The sequence below is a fragment of the Barbus barbus genome, assembly GCF_936440315.1.
Source record: "Barbus barbus genome assembly, chromosome: 9".
Taxonomy (NCBI): Eukaryota; Metazoa; Chordata; class Actinopteri; order Cypriniformes; family Cyprinidae; genus Barbus; species Barbus barbus.
The window spans coordinates 20,078,927-20,101,171 of NC_136737.1; the positions used below are offsets into that span (position 1 = coordinate 20,078,927).

Below are 22,245 nucleotides of genomic sequence, written 5' to 3' on the forward strand. Positions count from 1 at the left end.
TTTTTTGTTTATTTTTCATTTATAAGTCAATTTTATTTCTTTGATTTTGTTCATTTGTTATTGTTCATTTGCTTTTTTCATTTTCTGGCCTCTTCTCTCCTGTTTATTTTATTCATTTATATGCTTTTAGTTTTCTTTCTTTCTTTCTTTCTTTCTTTCAGACATCCTGTAGCACAGTCCTTCCGTTAAGACTGAATCCACCGTGTCGGCTTGAGTTTGTAGTTTGGCTGTTTAATCAACTAGAATGGATCCCGTAGTTTTTACCTCAGGGAGAAAAGGTCAAGACGGAAGAGGCTGGAAATTTCTCGCATGATATTGTCTTCTCTCCCCTCCACACTTGTATATGACAAAGTTAATCCCCCTTCAGATAGAAGATTACAATAAAACCTTTTCACAACTACATTTCACCTGTTAATTCAGACAGACCCAGAAATGCATGCATCATGCAAATGTCAATTTAGCATTGGAGGTTTAGAGATGGATCCCATTCATCAATCTTGCCGTTTGGAGCAGATCTCGTCAGATATTCATAGACTCTCACTTCATTCTCTCTTTTTATGGGGAACACCTCAATTACTTTCACTTCGCCTGTCTTCTCTCGGATGTACAGGGTTTCCTGGTAATGCATAATTTATCATTGATAAATTCATATGTTTTTGAAGCAATCTCCTGTTTTGTTTTTCAAACCAGTGGATAGGCTTATATATGTTTTGAAGCCATTGATTTATAGCTAGAAAATACATTTGCACCCATGCAAAGGAAAATATGGATATTTCACCTTCTCTGGAGTATATAATGCATTAATCGTAATGCATTCATTGTCTTATGATACAACCTATAATAATTCTAAATCTAAATCTAAAACATAAATCTTTTATATATCCAAATAGTAATATTGTTAATATAATTAATATAAATTAATACTTTTATTCAGCATGAATGCATTTAATCGATCAAAAGTGACCATAAAAGAATCTGTTACAAAAGATATCTATTTCAAATGAATGCTGTTCCTTTTGAAGTTTTCATTCACCAAAGAATGCTGAGCAAAAATGTATCACAGTTTTCACAAAATATTAAGCAGCAAAAACAGTTTTTAACACTGAAAATATATATTTCTTGAGCAGCAAATCCACATATTAAAATGATTTCTGAAGGATCACGTGACATGCTGAAAATTCAGCTTTGCATCACAGAAATAAATCCATTTTAAAATGTATTCAAAATAGAAAAGTTATTTTCAATTGTAATAATATTTAACTATTTTTTACAGTATCAAATAAAGACACTTCTTTCTTGTGTTTTTGTTGGTAGGAGCTGACTGTGACGTGGATGATGCCGCCCGGTTCATCGCCTCAATGTTTGTGTCTCTCAACATGACGCCCAGCAAACTCATCTACCACCACTTTACCACAGCGACTGACACCTCCAACGTACAGGTAGTTTTCCAGGTCGTCATGGACACCATCATCAAGGAGAACCTGGAGGCCGTGTCTCTGCTTTGAGAATCATTCCTCCTTTAAAAACTCAAAGACTCACGGATGAGCCCTTCACAATCCTGATGGTATTTATTGTATACGATGCTCTGATATTAATCAGAATGCACACTTTTCATGAAGCAATAACTGAATAAATGCCAGTTTATTTTCTTTTTGCTTAAACACGAACTATAAAAATCTAATAAAAATGCAATAATAAACCAATATGAATCACATATTATGCTGTGGAAGTGTATAATGTGGATTTAAAGAATAAATTATGCTGTCCTTCGAGTGGTCAAGTTGCTTGTCCAAGCATCCCATAATTTTCCACCCGACATCCCCCACTTCCTGTGTGTACGTTACCATGGTCAATCATCACTTAGAAAATAACCTTTTCCCCTTGTGTAAATCTTTGTCCAGCACAGTCCATTCAGAGCTTGAACACCCTGTCAGGGTCCAGTGTGTTGTTTTTGTTGTGTTATGAATCATCTTTTGCTTTTGACTTATTTGTGATCCAGCACTTTTATAGCTGTTGAGTGTGGTGATTCAATCTGGAATGGTTTTATTGTACCAAGGTGAGCCAAACGCACATGCACACACACATCTATATGAAGCATAATCATACCTGTAGCAAATTGTGTAAATACATTTGAAATGATGCTTAACCCATTTATTAATGAGATTTGGTTGATATAAAATGTATTTTTGCCATTTAAATGCTGTATGTTATGCCACTTTTCAAGGTCAATTCAAGTTACTCTTTAGTAAATGCAAAAAAAGCCACTGTGAATAGAAACCATTAAAAACGAACATGTTTTTGATATTTTGTTTTGTGCTGATTTCTCACACAATGAATGGTATGAAATGCAAATGCACAACACATGCATACACAGAATGAACGGTATATCTTTCAAGTTTAATAAAACAAAGAAAACATCTTTGAAAGTTTTTGCTCATAACAGTGAACACTTTTTATGAACGTTTAATACATCTGGATGTAGGTACAAGAGATGGGTGGGCGCAGAGGAGAACAGATCGAACAGAAAATACCTCTCCGTTTTGTTTCTGTGGAATTCCTATTTTTCCATTTACAAATTTAAAGCAGTGAACTTCACATTGTGTAAACCAGGGGTGCTCAGAATTGCTCTCCAAGATCTATTTTCCTGCAAAATAAAGCTGAAACGAAGTGCGTTCACACTGGAAGTGACTTGACTTCGGTTTGACTTCACTTTGCTATATACTAAACTGAAAACTCTTTACATTTTATGTCTTGAGGACCAAATTTCATTTTAAGAAGAATAAGGGCTTTTGGTGTATCACAAACCCATGTCCAACTTATTTGAACGTGCAAGACTATTATTTTTTAGCAGCTTGTTATGCTGTTTGATATTGCAAACTTAAATATATTCTCACACTATGTTAATGCTCTATCGTAATTACGAACATACTGGTTTGTAATGCTCTGTCGTAATACACAGTTTTAATGTTTACTTCGCTTTAAAAAAAAAAATTCTTCCAGTTCCCGCTGTTTACCTATAGCGACTGAATCGAATCTCTCGCGCATTCACAGAACTTTAGCTGCTGCGAAATAAGGTGGATGGATTTATAATATATCACTCATAATGAAAATGGTTATTATTGGTATATAACTAAATTTTGCAGGAAAGTATATCTTCGGAAGCCGCGCTGAACAACCCTGGTGGTAAATCAAGTAAACATTCAATGTCAACAGCGCGCCTCACTGCCTTGGCTGTAAATACTCCTGAAATGGAAGAGACTTTGGGTCGGAGAGGGAGAGAGACGGGTTTCGCTCAGGAGGTGAAGCAGTCCAGCGAATCGAGCGAGAGAAATACGTCTGCTTTGCACCGAAACGTGCTTGAACCGTCCTGAACCAGCTCGCAGCTCTGTACGTTTGGAGAAATGTCCTTTACGCAGATGGCCTGCGGGGAAAACGGCACAGTAAATGTTCAAAAGTTCATGCTATGGTTCTGATGCCTGAATTCACGCATACGTTGTTCTTAAATTTTTTTTTTTTTTCAAAAAAAGATCAGATATCAAAGATGTCTACATTAAATCTGACTGAGATAAAAAAATAAATAATAATAATGTAAAACACTTGAATATGAGTTTCTGTGCCAGAAATCGTCCTATTTTTCTATTGAGATATAAAAAATTATATATATATATATATATATATATACACAGGCTGAAAGCAACCAAATTATAGCTACTTTTTCTTGTTTTCTTTTAGGCACATTATTAATATATGTTAATGTACATTCAAGTGTATATATATATATATATATATATATATATATATATATAGCATTTGAATATACATTAATGTAATTCAAATGTTAAATACACATCAAGTATGATTTGTATTGCATTATAAATGTATCGTTAGTAATACTTTGTTGAATACTGAGTAATGCTCTGTTAAGCATTATATAATGTTTATGAAAAAAAATAAATTTAGAATTTTATAAAATATTTTGAATTTAATAGTTTTTTTTTATAAACTTTTAAATAAAGTAACATTTAAATATATAGCCTATGCTTTTCATCAAATATAATATAATTTACCATGTTTTTAAGAACTGGAGTTTGTCTGCTGCTTAAGTCGGGCATCACGCTGTTGGAGACGTCGGGGGTCTCGCTGCTGTCCAGCGCTGATTCTGTCTCAGATCTGCGCACATACGGCGACCTCCGGATCCCGGACAGCAAACCCGAGGCTCTCCCGACGGAATAGTAGCTCGGCCCGGTGGACTGCTTGTACCAGGCGTCTGTAGGATGGCTGGAGATGAGGATGGAAACAGCCACGAACACCAACACGGATCTGACGGACCTCTCCATTGCGCACTGGACCCAAACGCGTCTGTAGTGATCTATGATGCCTCGTAGCTTTTGGATTGATGTTCTCCACACATCTGGAGTTTATATATACCCCTCGGAGTCGTGATCTCGTTCGTCATTCCCCACTAGATGATTCATATTTCCGGCCAATAGGATTGATTTGCGCGCTTGGAGACGGCTGGGGAGCCTTTAACGTCAGGTGGATGTGATGTGTGGCGGGTTAATATTGTTTCTCTGTCACCGAACCTGTCTATATTGATCAATAAACGCCTTTCTGGCGTCACAGCGCAAATTAGAAAAGAGAAAACCCCGTGCGTAAAGACGCACATAAGCCTGAGCGAAAGTATAACAATAGCCAATTATTTTTAAATAATTGCTATAGGAAATCTAACTGCGTAGTACCTTAAAATTAAGTCTCATTAATAAGTGCTTTAAAATATTGACTTATTGACTTCTCAGTAATTACACATTTGGATAAACGTCACACAGTTTAACCAGGTTGACAAATTTCTAAATCATTTAAATGAGAGAGCACTTTCAATATTTTAATTCAAGCAGCCATAACAAACTTGAGTTTATAAGAAAAACAATGCAAAAATATTTTGAAATCTAGTTCCTTAGGTATCTGAGATGAGATTTAAGAAGCCTAAAAGTAATGTTTATTATTATTACTGCTATTATCATTAAAATATTAGAATTATACAATAATGTTACATAACATAACATTGATAGCCAAAAAGTAATGCTAATAATAATAATAATACTATAATAATAAATAAATATAATACTAAATAATAAAACTACAAAAATATCATTTTGATATGTTGTTCTTTAGGTATTTGAGATGACGTATATAAAAATATATTAAAATCATTATATGATAAAGTAAATCATATAATTTACTTCAATCATATAATTTACTACAATCTCTCAAAAATTAAACTTGGAAGGGAGAAGACATGTATGAGTCTATGGTAATGAAAATAGAGTGTCAAATCAAATATGATCAAATATTTTCAAATAAAGAAGAGGCAATATAAAATAGAGATATAAAAAAAGAGATGCGATAATGTTGACTTTTGTTATTTAAAATGTTTCTTAACATTTTTAATATCAAAACTACAAATATAATCTTACAGTTCTCATATTAAACCATTTAAGCAGTGAACCTGAACCATAAAAAGTTTACACAGTTTTCTCTCAGATTTTAGGCACTCATAGTCCATTGTACAGTGGTCGGCACTGTGGTTCCAGTTTGGTCTCGAGGACCGCATCCGGCTCACACACCCACGGATCCTGCGTTTGCCACTGCCACTTCAGCAGCTGATCCCTCAGGCTCTTCAGAACCGGGGTGTAGGCCGGATCACCAGCTAGGTTCCGCCTCTCCATCGGATCTGACTGGATGTCAAACAGCTCCCACCTCTCCCGGTAGTAATACTCCTTTAGAGTCTTAAACCAGCCTGTGGGCTGACCCGACTGAGTCCGGTTTAACAGATCCTGGAAGGTAGGGGACACGTAGAAGTCCTGATCTATAGGGAAGGGCATGCGGTAGTGCATGTTGTGTAGGAGGCGGTAGCGTCCCTGATGGATGGAGCGCATTGGGTAAAACATAGTGACCTCGTGGAGACTCTGGCTGGCATAGACGGTGACCCAGGACGGTTCTGAGATCAGGGCTGGGAGAAGAGACTGACCCGTCAACACAACCGGACGAGCCCCTGAGAGACTGTATGATGGATGGGGCAAAGAAAACCAGTCCATTACGGTGGGAGTGATGTCTGGGGAAAAAGTGAGAGATGCTGTTTTACAGTGTCATACAATTAACTCACAAGTTAATTGTTAAAAATAGAAAATGTTGTTTCATTGACAATAATTTGGGAGTAAATAGAAAGACATGGCCTTAAACATAGAATCAAGTGCGAAAAAGTACAATAATAATGGACACCATTTTTAAATATCGTATGAACAACTTGCAATTCATACAAATATAAAATGTTACACTGACAATAAAAATTTAAATGTGACCTTAAACGCAGAATCTAGAATGAAAATGTGCAATAATGAGGGATGCCATTTTATAATATCGTAAGAACAACTTGCAATTCATAAAAATAGAAAAAAATGCTATTATATTGACAATAATCTGACAGTAAATAAAAAGATATGGCACAGAATCAATTGCGAAAATGTGTAATAGTGAGGGATGACATTTTTTAATATCGTACGAACAACTTATGATCTGTACAAATATAAAATGTTATATTGGTAATAATTTATGTAAATACAAAAATGTGACCTTAAATACAGAATCTAGCATGAAAATGTGCGATAATGAGGGATGCCATTTTGTAATACAGTACGAACAACTTGCGAATTATAGAAAAGGAAATTGTCATACACATGGTTTAATAGTGAGATGTAGTTTTTCTAAATTTGTACAAAAACTTGCTATTCGAAGAAAAAAAAATTGTCGTACACATACACTACGTTGGTAATAATGTCATTGGCAATAATTTGAGTGACCTTATACCGAATCTAGCACAATAATGAGGGATGCCATTTCATAATATCATACGAACAATGAAGCGATTCGTAAAAAATGTTGTTACATTGGCAATAATCTGACAGTAAATAGAAAGATATGGTCTTAAATGCAGAATTAAGAGCGAAAATGTGCAATAGTGAGGGACGCCATTTTTTTATGTCGTACCAACAACTTACGATTTGTACAAATCTAATTATCTAGACCCAAAACAGAAACAAGCACAAAAAAGGTGCAGCAATAATATGGCATATTTCATTATCGTACAAAATTGTTGTATAAAATGTTTTACATTGCCCAAAATTTGTAGTTGAGGAGAAAGTGGTTGACTCGTCTAGTCTAAAATATATAAATGAGCTTCATCGTAAATTTTGTTTTTGAGAGTGATAGGAATATTTGGCTATTTGTAAAAAAAAAAAAAAAAAAAGTGTAGTACAAATAGCTTCCGATACAAATAATTATCGTACAGATGTTTTCTTAAATCTGCCATTCAGTAACAGTATTTCTATACTCAGGCCTCCATCACAGAAACAAGTGCATGAGGGTGTAGTGTTTTCTTAAACACAGGCGTACAGCACCACCTAGTGGCTAAAACCAGTTACAGCACAACTCAAGCCCATGAGAGACTTTGAGCTGTGCACATCCTGATATCAATTAATCAAGCTATTGATTGGGTCTTACCCAGCAGACTGACGTAAGCCTGGCTAACCTGCCCCCAACGCTGCCGTTGTTCAGGTGAGCAGACCAGCATGGGTTCCTTCACACCTGAGCTGTACAGGTTAGTGCGACCATTGGGAAACGGAATTCCGTTATCCGAGCTGTAGATCACCAGAGTGTCATTTTCATATCCCGCATCCCGTAGTTCTTGAAGAACCAGACCGACACCTTAGAAATCAAGCAGACAATTTGTGAAGATCTATGCAAGCAAATATTTAAATATTACTGTGAATGCTGTAAAATATATAACCTTGGTCCAACCGGCTGACCGTTGTGTATTGGGCGGCAATATCCGCCCTCGCTGCAGGAGTGTCCGGAATAAAGTATGGTACCTAGTCATATATGAAGAGACTGATGCTTAGGAAATTCAACTAATGACCTTTTAAATTTTTCTTTATAAGTAAGGCGGCTCACCTTGACTTGGTCTGGAGAGTAATACTTCGGCTCCCAATCCGGAATTCTCCCCATTCCGGTCTCTCCATTCCCAAACTTCTCACAGAACATTCCATACTGAGGCTGGGAATGGCCGCAACGGTGAGGATCATGGAATGCCACGTAGAGAAAGAACGGCCGTTCCTCTTCTGTCTCACTCCTCTCCTGTTTCTGGCTTTGGAAGAACTTCCGGACAAGGAGCTTGATCTTGGTGATATTTCGACCCACCTGAAGAATGGAATTGGTCTCTTCTGTGTAGGCGAAATCAAACGGGTATACAGGGCCTGGACCAACATGTTTTTTCCCAATGATACCTTTCCAAAAAAAGAGCAATCATGAATTATGTAAAACTCCAAAATTTGTTTTGAGTGTTTAGTTACGAATCATGAGCTAGTTTTCTCAAGCACAAAAAATGTGTGCCAAAAGGTGTTCAAAATGTGTACGAAACTTTAAAATTCATAGAAAAATAAATTGTCGTACTCATGCGCTACATTGGTACCAATCTGTCATTTGGTAGAAAGATTATTATCAGGGCTCAATATAGAAACAATCCCAACAGTCATAATAGTTAGCTACTTTCCTAAATTTGTGTGAAAAACTTGCTATTCGTAAAGAAAAAAAATACACCAAGCTGGTAACAAGCTGTCATTCTGTAGAAAGATAGCTGTACTGTCATCTGGTCTAAAAATAGAAATAAACAAAAATTATCGTACAAAAAAACTTAAAAATTGCGTAAAAAGATTTTATAGATACAAATTTGAAATTCAGGAGAAAGTTCTTCTATCTTCTGACCTAAAATACAGCCGCAAAAGATGCATGAGCAACATTTTTGTTTTAGAGTCAGAAGAATAATTGGCTTTTCTTCATACAGATATGATACATTTGTACAAATCAATCACAGTTGTCCTATCAACTGGCCTTAAACACAGAAACAAATGATAAAGATTTTTTTTTTATAAGTGTAGTACGAATAATTTGTCACAAAATTGTGAATCAGTAGAGATTTTTTCTGTTATCTGGCCTCAAACATAGAAGTGCATTAATATGAAAAGTAATTTTTTGAGCATTTTTATATTCACAGATTAACAGATCTTTATCGTACCTGTGTGAATGTTGGCTTGTTTCAGGAGAAGAGGAAGACTCTGCACTCCATCAAATGAGTTAAAGTGATGAACTCCCTGATGGAGACCGTACATCCCATTCTGGTGCTGTTGATCAGAAAGAAAGTTCAAGGCAAGTTTATCCAACGGCAAAGGACTAAAATAGAGGACTAAAAAGGGATTATCAGGGCTCAGAATAGGCTCAACAAAGGACTAAAATAGAGGACTAAAAAGGGATTATCAGGGCTCAGAATAGGCTCAACAAAGGACTAAAATAGAGACTTTAACCTGCTGGTTACCTGTGGTAGTCCAGTCAAGATGGTGGAGCGACTTGGTGAGCAGCTGCTGACGGAGGTGAAGGCGTTCTTGAAGATCACACTGCGCTCAGAAAGAGCCCGGAGATGAGGGGTCTGGACCACAGTGTTGTTGTAGACATCAGTTTCGAACCCACCATCATCAGCTGTGTTTCACAACAAAACATAAACACAACATTAATACAACATAACAATACAAGCATCAAAACAACATAAACACAACATTAATACAACGTAAATACAACAATTACAAACATCAAAACAACATAAACACAACATTAATACAACGTAAATACAACAATTACAAACATCAAAACAACCTTAATACAACATAACAACACAAACATCAAAACAACATAAACACAACATTAATGCAACGTAAATACAACAATTACAAACATCAAAACAACCTTAATACAACATAACGACACAAACATAAGTGTATAAATGAGTTATTTTGTCAAATCAGTATTTACAACAAACCCATGATTGTGTTTTACTACACACCAATGATGAGAAGCACATTTCTTCTTCTACACTCTCCTATATCACAACAAACCAGAAGACACAACAACGTCCAGGCGAACAGAAACGGCATTTTAGTGTCATTTGCCTCAAGGAATGTTACTAAAGCAAATGGGAAAGTCTTGAGTTTATTGTTTACACTCCGCGAGACAAACTTCCGCCATGTGAGTCAGTCACATGACCGCGATCAGCTGACGCGAAGCCTCAAGACTGAAAGGCTGTTGTTCAGTCTGTCAAACAAACCGCGATTTATGCCCGAGTCGCTTTGATTGCGCAAATGTATTATTGTATATTTATGTTTTGATGTAAATAAAGAGAGCAGTGTTTGAACTCCGATGAAGCGCGAGGCTCAAAGGCATCTCTGAGGTTTGATCTTTAACTTAAATTCACATTGTGCCTCTTAACATTGATCTCGACTCTCTGCTCGGTTTGTAAATACGATTATCTAACTCATATTATTATTATTATTATTGTTGTTCTTGTATTTAGTATGTTTTTTCAAAATGTTTTTCCTCGATTTGCATTGCACTGTGTTCTCAGATCATGATATCCTTTTAAAATGTCATGATTCATGTCAAAAACTCTTACCTAATCAGTTTTAACTGTATTTTAGGCCCATTACGATCTTTCTTTCTTTCTTTCTTTTGACGTCTTTCTATTTTTTTACATTAGTCATTTTAGTAATTCTTTAAGTGTGTTTTTCTTTGCATTTTGCATCTTGTTACTGTAATGCAAAATAAATAAATAAAATCAATAAGATCTTGTTACTTGAATGCAAAACATAAATAAAACAGAATATAATAATGCATTATTAGTAACAGCAATATATTTATGCTAGAATTTGTAATTTCCATTTTTTTCTTTGCATTTCCTTACAGTAATTAACCTGTATTTTTTGTTTATGTAATGCAAATTCAAATAATAATAACAATAATAAAAAAAAATATATTGTTTTAATTTTATATATATATATATATATTGTGCTGCCATTTAAATGTATGCTGATTTAAAAAAAAAAAAAACAGTTTCTGAACAGGATGTTTTTATTACTGTATGATTCACAGGTTTGAACAAGTAATTTCACAATCAGCAATGTTTGAATCTCGTGATCATGTGTTTTATAGCTTGTAGTCATGATGTCTTGTAGTTTATGTTTGTAGTTTTACTAACTAGTGATGTTGAATTCTCCACAGATGTACTTTCAAAAAACACTTATGGAGAAGCAAGAAGAAACTTTTTGGTTTTGACTAGCACACAGAAGAGTTTGCTAGCTCCACCCTTCCCTTGAACTCTGCCACGTCCTTGTTTGTCCGCACCGTCTGAGTGGTGTTCAACATCCTGGATGAAGCACTACAGCTCTTTTCATGATCCTTAACTGATGGTATTTTGGTGGAGCTGAAGGTCAGCAGATCAGGGATCTTCTGATGGAGCGGGTGACGGGTATCCGCTGGTATGCCGCCCTGCGCTCTTGTTTTCCCATACTCACCTGGCTTCCCAGGTATAACCTGACCTGGCTGAAGATGGACCTGATCGCGGGTCTGACGGTGGGTTTGACCGCGGTTCCTCAGGCTCTGGCCTACGCGGAAGTGGCCGGTTTACCTGTGCAGGTAAGAACATCCATGTTCTTCCACAGAGTCAGACTGAGATTAAGGAGGGTTTTCTTGACACAGTGTTTGTTTGTTTTCCAGTACGGCCTGTATTCTGCGTTCATGGGTGGTTTCATCTATTGTGTATTTGGGACATCTAAAGACATCACGCTGGGCCCGACCGCCATCATGTCTCTGCTGTGTTCGGCGTATATTGGTGGAGATCCCGTGTTTGCGGTGGTGCTCACGCTGCTGTGCGGCGTCATCCAGGCGGGAATGGCTCTGCTGAGACTGGGTGAGATGGAAAATGGGCTTAAAGGGAAAGTTCATCTAAAAATGAAAATTCTGTCATTAATTACTCATCCTCACGTCGTTCCAAACCCATAAGACCTCCATTCATCTTCAGAACACAAATTAAGATATTTTTGATGAAATCTGAGAGCTTTCTGACCCTCCATAGACAGCAACGCAACTGACTCGTTCAAGACCCAGAGAGGTAGTAAGGACATTATTAAAATAGTCCATGTAACAACAGGCGCGTTGTTGTCCATGCAGGGTCAGAAAGCTGAACAAAGGTCTTATGGGTTTGGAACGATGCGAGGGTGAATAATTAATGTCAAAATTTTCATTTTTGTAAGAACTATCCCTTTAATGTTATTATTTAGGTAATGTTTTGCCATATTTTGGTGTGGTTCATACAAAATTGAGGTAGATAGTCATATAGTATAGTCTTTTTAATAATATTTAAGTATTTATATATAGCTTTTAATTTAATTTCAGTCTTAGTCATTTTTTCGAAGTAGTTTTAGTTAACAGTAGCAACACCAATTGTAAAGTGTAAACTTTTAAAAAGATCTTTTTTTGTGGACTGTACTATTAAAAAATATTATTTATTAACATTGTAAGTATAATTATACTTTTAAGTTTACATAAAGTATGACTGAAGTGTTGCCGCCAAGAAGAGAAAGCTGACTCAGCTGCTTGTAAATCAGGACCATCTTGAAAAAAGGAAGTCTGTGGGTTTTTTTCTGTCACATAACTATTTAATTCGATTACTTCCTGTGCAACTTCCTGTACATGTCTGTGAAGCCGCACACCAAAATGTAGCAACAGGTTTTAAAAATGTGACAACTGAGGTTGTGGTAGTGAATGAGTTAGACCATAATAGATAAATATTTTCCTGAAAACGAACTTTCGTTTTTTTTTTTTAAATAAACACTCTATAATTTTATATATATATATATATTAGTACAAAAAAGCTTAATTTAATATTTGCTAAATTTAATATTTTCATACATATTAATATATCAATTAATATTTGATATATAAAATATGTATTAAAAATGCTTATTATTAATACAGTTGGAGCCATTTTTAAATATTGTAGCTTCATAATAAAATAAACATAGAAACAAATAAATAAACAAAAAAAAGTTTAATCCAAAAGGTGAATACATTTGTTTTCGAACTAATACTAATAAATTGTTAAATATTGTTTTTGATATTGTTGTTGTTACAACATTTTGAGCACTTTTTATGATGAAATGTTAATTCTTAAATAAATTAAATAATAATCCAAACAAGCTAAATTGAGAATTTTGTAATAATAAATAAATAATAATATATTAAATTTTAATAATAATAATAAAAATTATAATAACTGTTATTGTTATTATTATTAATAATAATAATAATAATAATATTATTATATGCACTTATAGGTGTTTTTTTATTACTTTTTAAATAAAAAATTAACTAGATAATTTATATTTTCTGGATTAATTAATAAATCCAAGAAAGCTCAATTTAATATTTTGTGATATATATATATATATATATATATATATATATATATATATAAAATATATTCAGTGTGTGTGTCTGTTATATATACATCCCTTATATATATATGCCTTATATATATATATATATATATATATATATATATATATATATATATATATACTGTATATATGTGCCTTATTAATTTGAATCAGCTGATCTGATGTTGATTTTTACTCTGTGTTTGTTCATTAGGCTTCCTCTTGGACTTCATCTCATATCCAGTAATTAAAGGCTTCACCTGTGCTGCTGCTGTCACCATCGGCTTCGGTCAGGTCAAGGTCAGAGTCTCTCCTCCGCCTCTCCTCATTTCATTTGCATGTTTCTTAAATGTCCTTTAAGATCTGTGAAGAGTTGTGTCAATCCGCTTCATTTGTTTGTGCAGAATATTCTGGGTCTGAAGGAGATCCCACAGCAGTTCTTCTTACAGGTTTACTACACCTTCCACAAGATCCCTGAGGCCAGGTGAGCACAATGAACTGCTGATTCCTGTAGTGTTAAATCATCTTGTCTAAGCGCGTATCTCAATCATCTGTGTTCTCAGAGCCGGAGATGTGATTCTGGGTCTGTGCTGTCTGTTCTTCCTGGTCATGTTGACGCTGATGAAGAATTCTCTGGGTTCGTCTGAAGACGAGGCTCCTTTCCTCACCCGGTCTGCCCGCAGGCTGGTGTGGAGTTTAGCTACTAGTGAGTGCTCAAAAACTCTTGTGAGTCTATAATGTGACCGACAGATGTTTATATACTTTCTTCTTGTGTTGCAGTCCGGAACGTTCTGGTCGTCATAGCAGCGACGGCTGTTGCGTATTCCGCTGAGGTCACCGGACACCATTTCTTCAGTCTCACCGGGAAAACTGCCAAAGGACTGCCTCCTTTCAAAGCCCCGCCCCTTTCAGAGACTGTAGCCAATGGCACGGTGATTACTTTCAGTGACATCATGAAGGCGAGTAGTGTAGTTTTTGATACAAATCTTTCATAGTTTTTGGTTTTTGATGTCAAGGACCACCATCAAAAAGAGCAGCTGCGAAAAAATCAAATACTGCTCAATTATATTAAGAATGCATTATTAAATTATATATTTATTTATAATTATCAATTATATTTGTTATAAAAAAATGGTATAATAGAATTATATTTCATTTTAAATTCATACTTAAGAATATAAATTGAGGCAGTTAAACACATTTAAAATTATATTTATATATATATATATATATATATGTGTGTGTGTGTGTGTGTGTATATATATATATTAAAAAAATAAAATAAAAGTTAAATATTAAAAATATTTTCTTTATATTTATATATTTTTTCTTTATTTTCTTTTTTATTTTCATTATAAATAAAACCTAAAATAATGTTTGTTTATATTGTATAGAAAATAAAATTAAATACATTAAAATAGATAAAATGATAAAAATAAATTGTATAGTAATATAATCAAATAATCGAGATTATTCTGTTCTAAGAGTCTTCAAAAGACGATATAATTCAATATTAATACAATTATATTATATTAATACACAACTATACAATACAACTATATTAATACAATTATGTGTAATTTTCTTAAGAATGTAAATTTTTAAAGGCATCTGAAACATTTAACATTGGTGTACAAAATATTAAATATTGAAATATTAATTAAATATCATTATTATTCAGTTGTTTGGAAAAAAATACCCCAAAATGTATTATTCTTTCACTATTAAATGCGAAATTAAATGTAATTTATAAAATAAAATTTTGATAAAGTTATCTAAATATAAAGACAGCTATATGTTTTTTTGTATGAACACATTTATATTGTGTAGGAAAAAACTTAAATTATAACAATTATTATATTGTATTATAACGATAAAATGTTGTTTCTATAAATATAAATGTAAGCTATTTTTAATATTTATGAAAATAATATACATATTCTGTATTAAAAAAAAACTGTTCCATCACTGCACTAATGCCAAAAATAATTAAATATAGTTTCGAAAATAATTACTTTTTTTTCTATGCACTAATAATGTTAGATGTATAAACCTTTAAAATACAAAAAATACTTTTGTTTTTATTTCTTAATGCTAAAAACTAGGGTCATTATTCTATTAATAGAATAATAAAATATTTAATAATAATAAATATTAGAAAAATAGTAAATATTTTAAAATAGCACCCCTCCTTGTGGTACTTGGACCCCAGAAAATTGAGCTGTCATATAATACCACATTTCAGAATATTAAACTATAGTATTAATAAAGTATATGTGACATTTGAGAGATTATAAATAGCCAGTCTAATAGAATAGTGATCATTACTGACCAATCAAGTGTATTTTCTCAGGATTTAGGCGGCGGTCTGGCTGTTATTCCTTTAATGGGCGTCTTAGAGAGCATCGCTATTGCAAAGGCTTTCGGTAAGAGCTTCAAAGTGTCCTTACTTCTGTATATACCAACACAGATGCTGTTTAGACACATTTAACACTCTTTCTCCATGCAGCCAGCAAGAATAACTACAGAATAGATGCCAACCAAGAGCTCTTTGCCATCGGTGAGACATTCTCTTCCTTTACAATGTTTTATCAGAGTGTAAATCGGTCGTTTCTCATTATAATAGTGTTTCTGCAGGTCTCACGAACATCATGGGCTCGTTTGTGTCAGCGTATCCTGTCACAGGCAGCTTCGGAAGGTCTGTCTGCAAGCTAAACACTAATACTAAAGTGTCTGTTGGTTTTCTCTTCGCTAAGGAAGTGTATTTATGTGGTGTTTTCTGACAGAACCGCTGTGAACTCCCAAACCGGAGTGTGTTCACCCACTGGAGGGATCGTCACAGGTAACACATACTCTTTGCAATCAGGTTGACATTTAAAATGTGGACTGCGTCTGAAGGTGTGTGTGTTTTTGGGCAGGTGTGATAGTGCTGCTGTCGCTGGCGTTCCTCATGCCGCTTTTCTTCTACATCCCTAAAGCGTCACTCGCTGCCATCATCATCTGCGCCGTCAGTCCCATGATAGACTTCAGAGTGCCAGTCCAGCTCTGGAGAGTCAAGAGTGAGACTTTACAGCACATATTTTAACTATAGAAACATTTTGTATGCTTGAAAATCGCATTTTTTACCTCAGGACTCGACCTGCTGCCGTTCTTGGTGACGTTTGTGGTCAGTTTCTGGGAGGTGCAATACGGCATTTTGGGAGGTGTGGTTGTTTCTGGATTCATGCTGTTGTATATCGTGGCCAGACCCAAAGTGAAAGTGAGTTTCAAGTTTTTTATGAAATAGCCGAGTATGATAGATGTGGCCTGTTTGCGTTTTAGCATGTGTGCTTGTAGAAATCACTATAAAATTTACAGTTGTTTGTTGCAAAATACAACAAATCTCATAAATTACACTTGAAATATCATTCAAAATTTAATTGTTGTTGATTTACCTCTGAATTTTTTTTTTATTAAAATAGCAAAAAATATATTTACAATCTAGATGTAAGCAAAATCTTAACAGGTCATTTTAACCCTTCGAATTAAATTATTAGTACTGTGTTTCAGTATACTGACAAATATTCCAAAACTTTCTGAAAATACAATATGAGAATTAACTGCACAATTACTAGAAATGTGTACCTTGGATATTATACAATTTGCATACATTCAAATTATTTTGGAAAAAGATGTTTCTAACTCTGACTTTGGACCAAGTCTGTATTCTGTACACACACAGACACACACACATACATACACATTTTATAAATAATACACATTGATTAACTATTGATTAAGAAATATTAAAATAAAAAGTTAAATGCATTTCAGTTGCCGTAAGTAGAATTATATTAATGATTCTGTTAAAATATTATTCTGTCGTTTTGGAAATAAAATACTCAATAATTTGTGATGTTTGTAAAATTACCAAGATGCAGCAGCAGCAGTCAGTCAGTGAGGTTTGTGTGTGTGTTCAGGTGTCTGATCACGGTGTGCTGCTTCTGGAGCTGGACAGTGGGCTGAACTTCCCCGTGACGGAGCATCTCAGCAGACTCGTGTACAAACACGCTCTTCACGGTGAGACGCGCGCACACACACACACACACAGACACACACAAGCTTTCACTGAGTGCTCACGGTCTCGTGTCTGTGGTCTGTCAGCATCTCCTCCGCGCTGTCTGGTTCTGGACTGTTCTCACGTCAGCTCTATAGACTTCACTGTCGTCCATGAACTCACTGAACTGCTCAAACAGATCGAGCTGAGAGGAGTATCGATGACCTTCGCTGGACTGAAGGTAGTGTTTAAAATTTAACACCAAAGCTGACATGTTATTTCTAAAATTAAGCTCAGTAATCAATGCTTTAATAAAAACTAATAATTTACATATTAGAATAGAAGTATATTCATTAATTATTTAAATTATATATGTATATAATTGGTAATGTTTCTTTTTTACATTATAAAAAACATAGGTTTAAAGAGGCATTTATTTTTTTATATTAAAAATATAAATATTTTATTTTATAATTAAGAATATATGTTATTTGAGGAATTTGAAACCCATTTAACAGACTATATTTAGGGCTGTGCAATCAATCAAATTCGATTATCATGTGCATCTAGTCAGTAAAGCCAGTTTCGTGATTAGTAGTAAATCGCCAATAAATTGACAATCTACGCAATATGGCGATTCGTCTGCGATTATGAACGAGATATTGCCTAGCTTGTCAGCACAGCTATTGTCTTTGTTATGTGTAGCCTATTTGATTTAATCAGACGGTGGCTCAATTATAAATCAGGATTTTTGTGCAGATTAACATCTTGTAAGGGAGAGCTGGTTATATAGTCTTAATGGGTCGTGTTTCAGTCACTATTTCATATTCATTCCATTGTCTGACAACAGAAACAGTAAAATATATTAATGAAAACTGTTTTATTGAGAATTTGGCTCATCAAAATACAGTATGTGGGCACAGAGAGGGAAACAAATGTAATATTAAATGTACAGCATGTTCCTGAGCTGCCCTGTCATGCGAAAATGTAAACAGGTTTGTGTAAGTAAACTGCTCAGTGCAAAGAAAGAGAAGTGATGGGAATTTCTATCTTCTTTTTTCATGTGTCTAATAGACTTGAACAAGTTATCTGAAAAACATCTATGACCTTTGAAACGTTTAGTCTTCATGCTCTATATTGAGTATGGTTTTACTAATAATATGCATACATTTGCATAAAGCATCCATATTTGTCCATGCCCATGTTGATTAGAGTATTAAAAACTTGAAAAGTATTCATTTAAGGTACATTTAGAACAGATAAAAATGTGTGATTAAGTTGCGATTAATCACAAGTTAACTCATGACAATCATGCGATTAATCGGGAATAAATATTTTAATCAATTAACAGTCCTAATGTGTGTTTGTGTGTGTGTATATATATATATAGAGAGAGATATATAAATTATTCGCATATTTTAATTAATCACACATTTTTCTAAAATTAATCGCGATTAATCCCACCTAACATTAAAGTTTTTAAATATACTTTTATATTGCAATAATTTCACATTCAATCTTCAAATGTACAACGTACAAACAACAAAGACAGTATATTTTTAATATTTCTTTAATTGCATCTTTTTTATGATTGAAGGCCAGCATCACTGATATCAATACTACTGATGTCTCTATAAAATATTTAACCATTGACTAGCCATTCAGCATTACAGTATAATTGAGAGCTATCAATTTGAACATTTATTAGATTTAACTTCTAATTTATGTGAACTTAAAACAATCTTCACATGAACCCATTATAATAAATGACATATTTAGCTACTTGTGCCCTTCAGCAGAAATATACAGAAAATGAATAGATGAACCCCTTAAAGCTATAAAAGTTATCGATTTCCTGTTTTTTCTTTTGTTCTTGGATTAATAGACATCACAGCAGCTGGTTATTAGTTTATTTGCCTGCTATTGCTTTAAAAGCTGCTGCTGCTGAACGTGACGCGGATCTGACACGCATCTTATTTTCAAACAAATCTCTTTACCTTTTCTGACCCACTTCAGGTCTTAAAGTCTGTACTAAGCGGACGAGTTGAATCGGGTGTTTTAGATGAGGGAGACAGTGCTGGGGTGCCTCAGGACAGTTTTTAAAACCATTTCAGAGACACGTTCTTAAATGTGACGCACATGCATTCACACAGATTTAAGGCAGCTTTAATCGCCTTTTTGGTAACTTCATGCCTTAACTGACGGCATAACTGGGACATTGCATGCACATATTTTCTTTCGCTGTTTGAAATGAAATGATAGAGGCTACAGCGCGCGCCGGCACTTTTGTGCGTGTATTTGAAGAGCGCGCGCTACGAGCACAGTATCTTTTCCACGCCTGGTGTGGAGACGACGTTGGAGCGCGCGTCTGATACGTCTCCTGTTTGATGTGGTCATAAAGACGTTCTGCATCTAAATAAACGCAATTCTTTTCAAGAAAAAAAGAGACAGAGTCAGCAGTTGTGAAGGGGAAGGCCAACCCCGTAGTGCTGCTTCTCGTGCAGTGTATCCGATAGACTACATACACGGAGAATAATATATCAAAACTGCATGTTTATTAATACAGAACAGAACCGAGCAGCTCCTGCTGCTAACTCACTCAAGCATGTTAGTCCAACCAAAAACCCCACACCATAACCCCAGGTGGCCCTCTAGTGGAGTCAATATGTAATTACATAAGTGCATTAAGCACTACACCACAAACCCTAGCCCCGCCCCTGCGTTAATTGCGTTAAGCGTTAATCTGGAAAAATGAATCGCATGCGTTAACGCGCTAATTTTGCCACCACTTATATAGTATATAATATTAAAAACATATATAATATTTAAATACTGCACATTTATAAATAGCGATTAATTATTTATTGTATATGTATTTAAACAATTATGGTTATTTTAACCCATTTGCAGCTTTTAAACAAGGCAGTTAAATTTTCTATTGTGTAATTAAGAACATAGATTGTTTCAGACATTTGGAAAAAACATTTTGTGTATAGAATATAATATAGAACATTATATTGTGTATTTTATTATTATAAAAGTTATTATAACTATTATTTTTATATATACAAAAATGTTCAATGTGTTTGTTAATATATACAAAAATGGTTACAAATAGATAAAAAGCAACATATTTAAATACAAATCATTTATAAATATTGGTTAAATGTAAATAAATCTAAATATTAAAACTAAATGTCACATTCACACACACACAAAGTAAATATAAAGTCATCTAAATAAGTTATAAGTAGATTCAAATCATGAATATTCTATTGTTTGGAAAAAAAACTATATAAAATAAATGTAATAAATATAAAAATAGTTTTTATTTAAATAAGAGTTGTACGTAAGTAATTAATAAACTAATTGTATTCATTTGAAATACATTTTATTGTATATAAAAAAGTATAAATGTAAAGTTTATTTTATTTCTAATGTGTTTCTTCTCTCTGTGTGTCTCTCAGCCGTCGGTACTGAAGGTGTTGTTGACGGCTGATCTTCCTGGTTTCAGACATACAGACAGAGTAGAAGAGGCTCTGCAACTTCTGACAAGTATCAATCACTACGAACAACAATTCTAACAGCCATTCACTGGCAAGAACTGATCACATGGCTTTGAGCCAATCAGCACCTGAATACCTCAAACCCTCTGATGATTGGTCGCCTGGCACACCTTTGACTAATCGGCACTCAGGAAGAGAGACTGATGAAAACTGATGGGGAACAACGTTACATAAAGTTTGTGTACATGACGACCAAATTATGCTTTTGCACTCAAAACTATTTTTAGGTAGTTTGTTTTGTATTTTTTATTTTGTATTAAATGCCATGTAATTTTATGAACATGCACTTATTCTCAACACTAAAGAATCAAATCTTAAGTATTTTGGGTGAAAAAGCACAAAAAATCAGACTGGTCTGTAAAATATATATATATATTAGTTACATTAATCAATATAATTTTCTTTCTCTGTAGTTTGTTGTAGTACATTTATAAGTTTAGTATGTTTACATTTATTAGTTGTTCCATTAGGACACAGATGTTTGGACTCTTTTGGACCGCTGACAAATGTCAAAAGACTGAAATGTCTTTTTGATATTAAACTTGATATGATCTACAATGGCTATGCTTGAAATATTTTCTTGGATAATTAGAGATTTTATGTTACATACACATAATATTTTTATATAGGCTACCTTATTTGTATATTTAACATATGTAAATAAATTATGTAAAATTATAATGCAATATTATCTAATAGTAATAATACTATATAAAAATAAAAATATATTTGTATTATTCAGTTCCTCTGATTAAAGGTTATATACACAATTACATAGAATGACTCTTATTAAATCATTATTTATATATATATATTAAAATATGTGTGTTAAAGTGTTTTTGTGTATATGCATAAAACATATAAACATCATGATTTAACTTTTTAAATACCGTATTTTAGATTTGTATATAATGAAAAAAAAATAGTAGTAGTAGTATTTTTAATTATGCTTATGAGTATTTCCCCTCTTCCAAATGAATGTCTGAAAATAAATGTTTGTGCTACTTTTAAACAGTAGAGGGCGATTTTAAGCCTCTGTAGTTCTAGTAAATTACAGGCCCAGTAAAACACTGCAATTAAGTCTGGCTTGTCTTATGCTGAATTTGTGTAGTTATTGACATTGTCAACCAATAATGTCCTGACATTACCAGCAAGCAGCGTGCAAAATACACTTTACCAGTATATCCCAAAACAAAGATGTTTCGATTTTCTTGGTCTGAAATGGTTCCAAACCACATTTCAGTGCCACTGACTTTTATGATATCAAGTT

The 22,245-nt window shown here is 33.9% G+C and overlaps 4 protein-coding genes across 6 annotated transcripts in view; 2 read left to right on the plus strand and 2 right to left on the minus strand.

The window, feature by feature from the left end:
- The window catches only part of gnav1 (guanine nucleotide binding protein (G protein) alpha v1), a 43,792-nt gene extending 41,490 nt beyond the window's left edge, over positions 1-2,302 (plus strand). The window contains exon 9 of the mRNA XM_079425770.1: positions 1,315-2,302. Within this exon, the coding sequence (XP_079281896.1) occupies positions 1,315-1,505 (191 nt within the window). The 3' untranslated portion in view covers positions 1,506-2,302. The remainder of the gene's footprint in view (positions 1-1,314) is intronic.
- npb (neuropeptide B) lies at positions 2,138-4,389 on the minus strand. Its single transcript, XM_079425771.1, has 2 exons — positions 4,068-4,389; positions 2,138-3,421 (listed from the first exon to the last, which is right to left on the minus strand). The coding sequence occupies exons 1-2, from the start codon at positions 4,335-4,337 to the stop codon at positions 3,293-3,295; spliced, it is 399 nt and encodes a 132-aa protein (XP_079281897.1). The 5' UTR covers positions 4,338-4,389; the 3' UTR covers positions 2,138-3,292.
- A 1,016-nt stretch (positions 4,390-5,405) lies between these two features.
- On the minus strand, positions 5,406-10,153 carry LOC306875157 (N-sulfoglucosamine sulfohydrolase-like). Of its 2 annotated transcripts, none has more exons than XM_079425595.1 (7): positions 9,947-10,153; positions 9,425-9,585; positions 9,128-9,233; positions 8,008-8,339; positions 7,844-7,925; positions 7,558-7,761; positions 5,406-6,112 (listed from the first exon to the last, which is right to left on the minus strand). In XM_079425595.1, the coding sequence occupies exons 1-7, from the start codon at positions 10,035-10,037 to the stop codon at positions 5,553-5,555; spliced, it is 1,536 nt and encodes a 511-aa protein (XP_079281721.1). In that variant the 5' UTR covers positions 10,038-10,153; the 3' UTR covers positions 5,406-5,552. The 2 variants fall into 2 exon arrangements, with proteins under 2 accessions (XP_079281721.1, XP_079281722.1); XM_079425596.1 differs by having other exon boundaries at positions 9,923-10,135.
- On the plus strand, positions 10,142-21,535 carry slc26a11 (solute carrier family 26 member 11). 2 transcript variants are annotated; one of them, XM_079425594.1, is made up of 16 exons: positions 10,142-10,330; positions 11,158-11,571; positions 11,653-11,845; positions 13,588-13,673; positions 13,778-13,857; positions 13,937-14,079; positions 14,154-14,332; positions 15,727-15,799; positions 15,883-15,933; positions 16,011-16,071; positions 16,160-16,215; positions 16,292-16,432; positions 16,505-16,632; positions 17,333-17,432; positions 17,517-17,650; positions 20,877-21,535. In XM_079425594.1, exons 2-16 carry the CDS (start codon positions 11,389-11,391, stop codon positions 20,991-20,993), a joined length of 1,725 nt encoding a protein of 574 aa, XP_079281720.1. In that variant the 5' UTR covers positions 10,142-10,330; positions 11,158-11,388; the 3' UTR covers positions 20,994-21,535. The 2 variants fall into 2 exon arrangements, with proteins under 2 accessions (XP_079281720.1, XP_079281719.1); XM_079425593.1 differs by lacking the exon at positions 10,142-10,330 and having other exon boundaries at positions 11,299-11,845.
- Positions 21,536-22,245: the final 710 nt, after the last annotated feature.

What these genes read in the sequence shown, in the direction of transcription:
- npb (XM_079425771.1), bottom strand. Translation starts at nt 4,337, where the DNA reads ATGGAGAGGTCCGTCAGATCCGTGTTGGTGTTCGTGGCTGTTTCCATC. An exon ending in CTCCAGTTCTTAAAAACATG is followed by an intron (nt 3,422 to 4,067) that starts GTAAATTATATT and finishes TTTTCCCCGCAG; the next exon opens with GCCATCTGCGTAAAGGACAT.
- LOC306875157 (XM_079425595.1), bottom strand. Translation starts at nt 10,037, where the DNA reads ATGCCGTTTCTGTTCGCCTGGACGTTGTTGTGTCTTCTGGTTTGTTGT. An exon ending in ACTCTCCAGACCAAGTCAAG is followed by an intron (nt 7,926 to 8,007) that starts GTGAGCCGCCTT and finishes ATATATGACTAG; the next exon opens with GTACCATACTTTATTCCGGA. An exon ending in GGTCAGCCGGTTGGACCAAG is followed by an intron (nt 7,762 to 7,843) that starts GTTATATATTTT and finishes TTGATTTCTAAG; the next exon opens with GTGTCGGTCTGGTTCTTCAA.
- slc26a11 (XM_079425593.1), top strand. Translation starts at nt 11,389, where the DNA reads ATGGAGCGGGTGACGGGTATCCGCTGGTATGCCGCCCTGCGCTCTTGT. An exon ending in CACAAGATCCCTGAGGCCAG is followed by an intron (nt 13,858 to 13,936) that starts GTGAGCACAATG and finishes CTGTGTTCTCAG; the next exon opens with AGCCGGAGATGTGATTCTGG. An exon ending in CGCTATTGCAAAGGCTTTCG is followed by an intron (nt 15,800 to 15,882) that starts GTAAGAGCTTCA and finishes TTCTCCATGCAG; the next exon opens with CCAGCAAGAATAACTACAGA.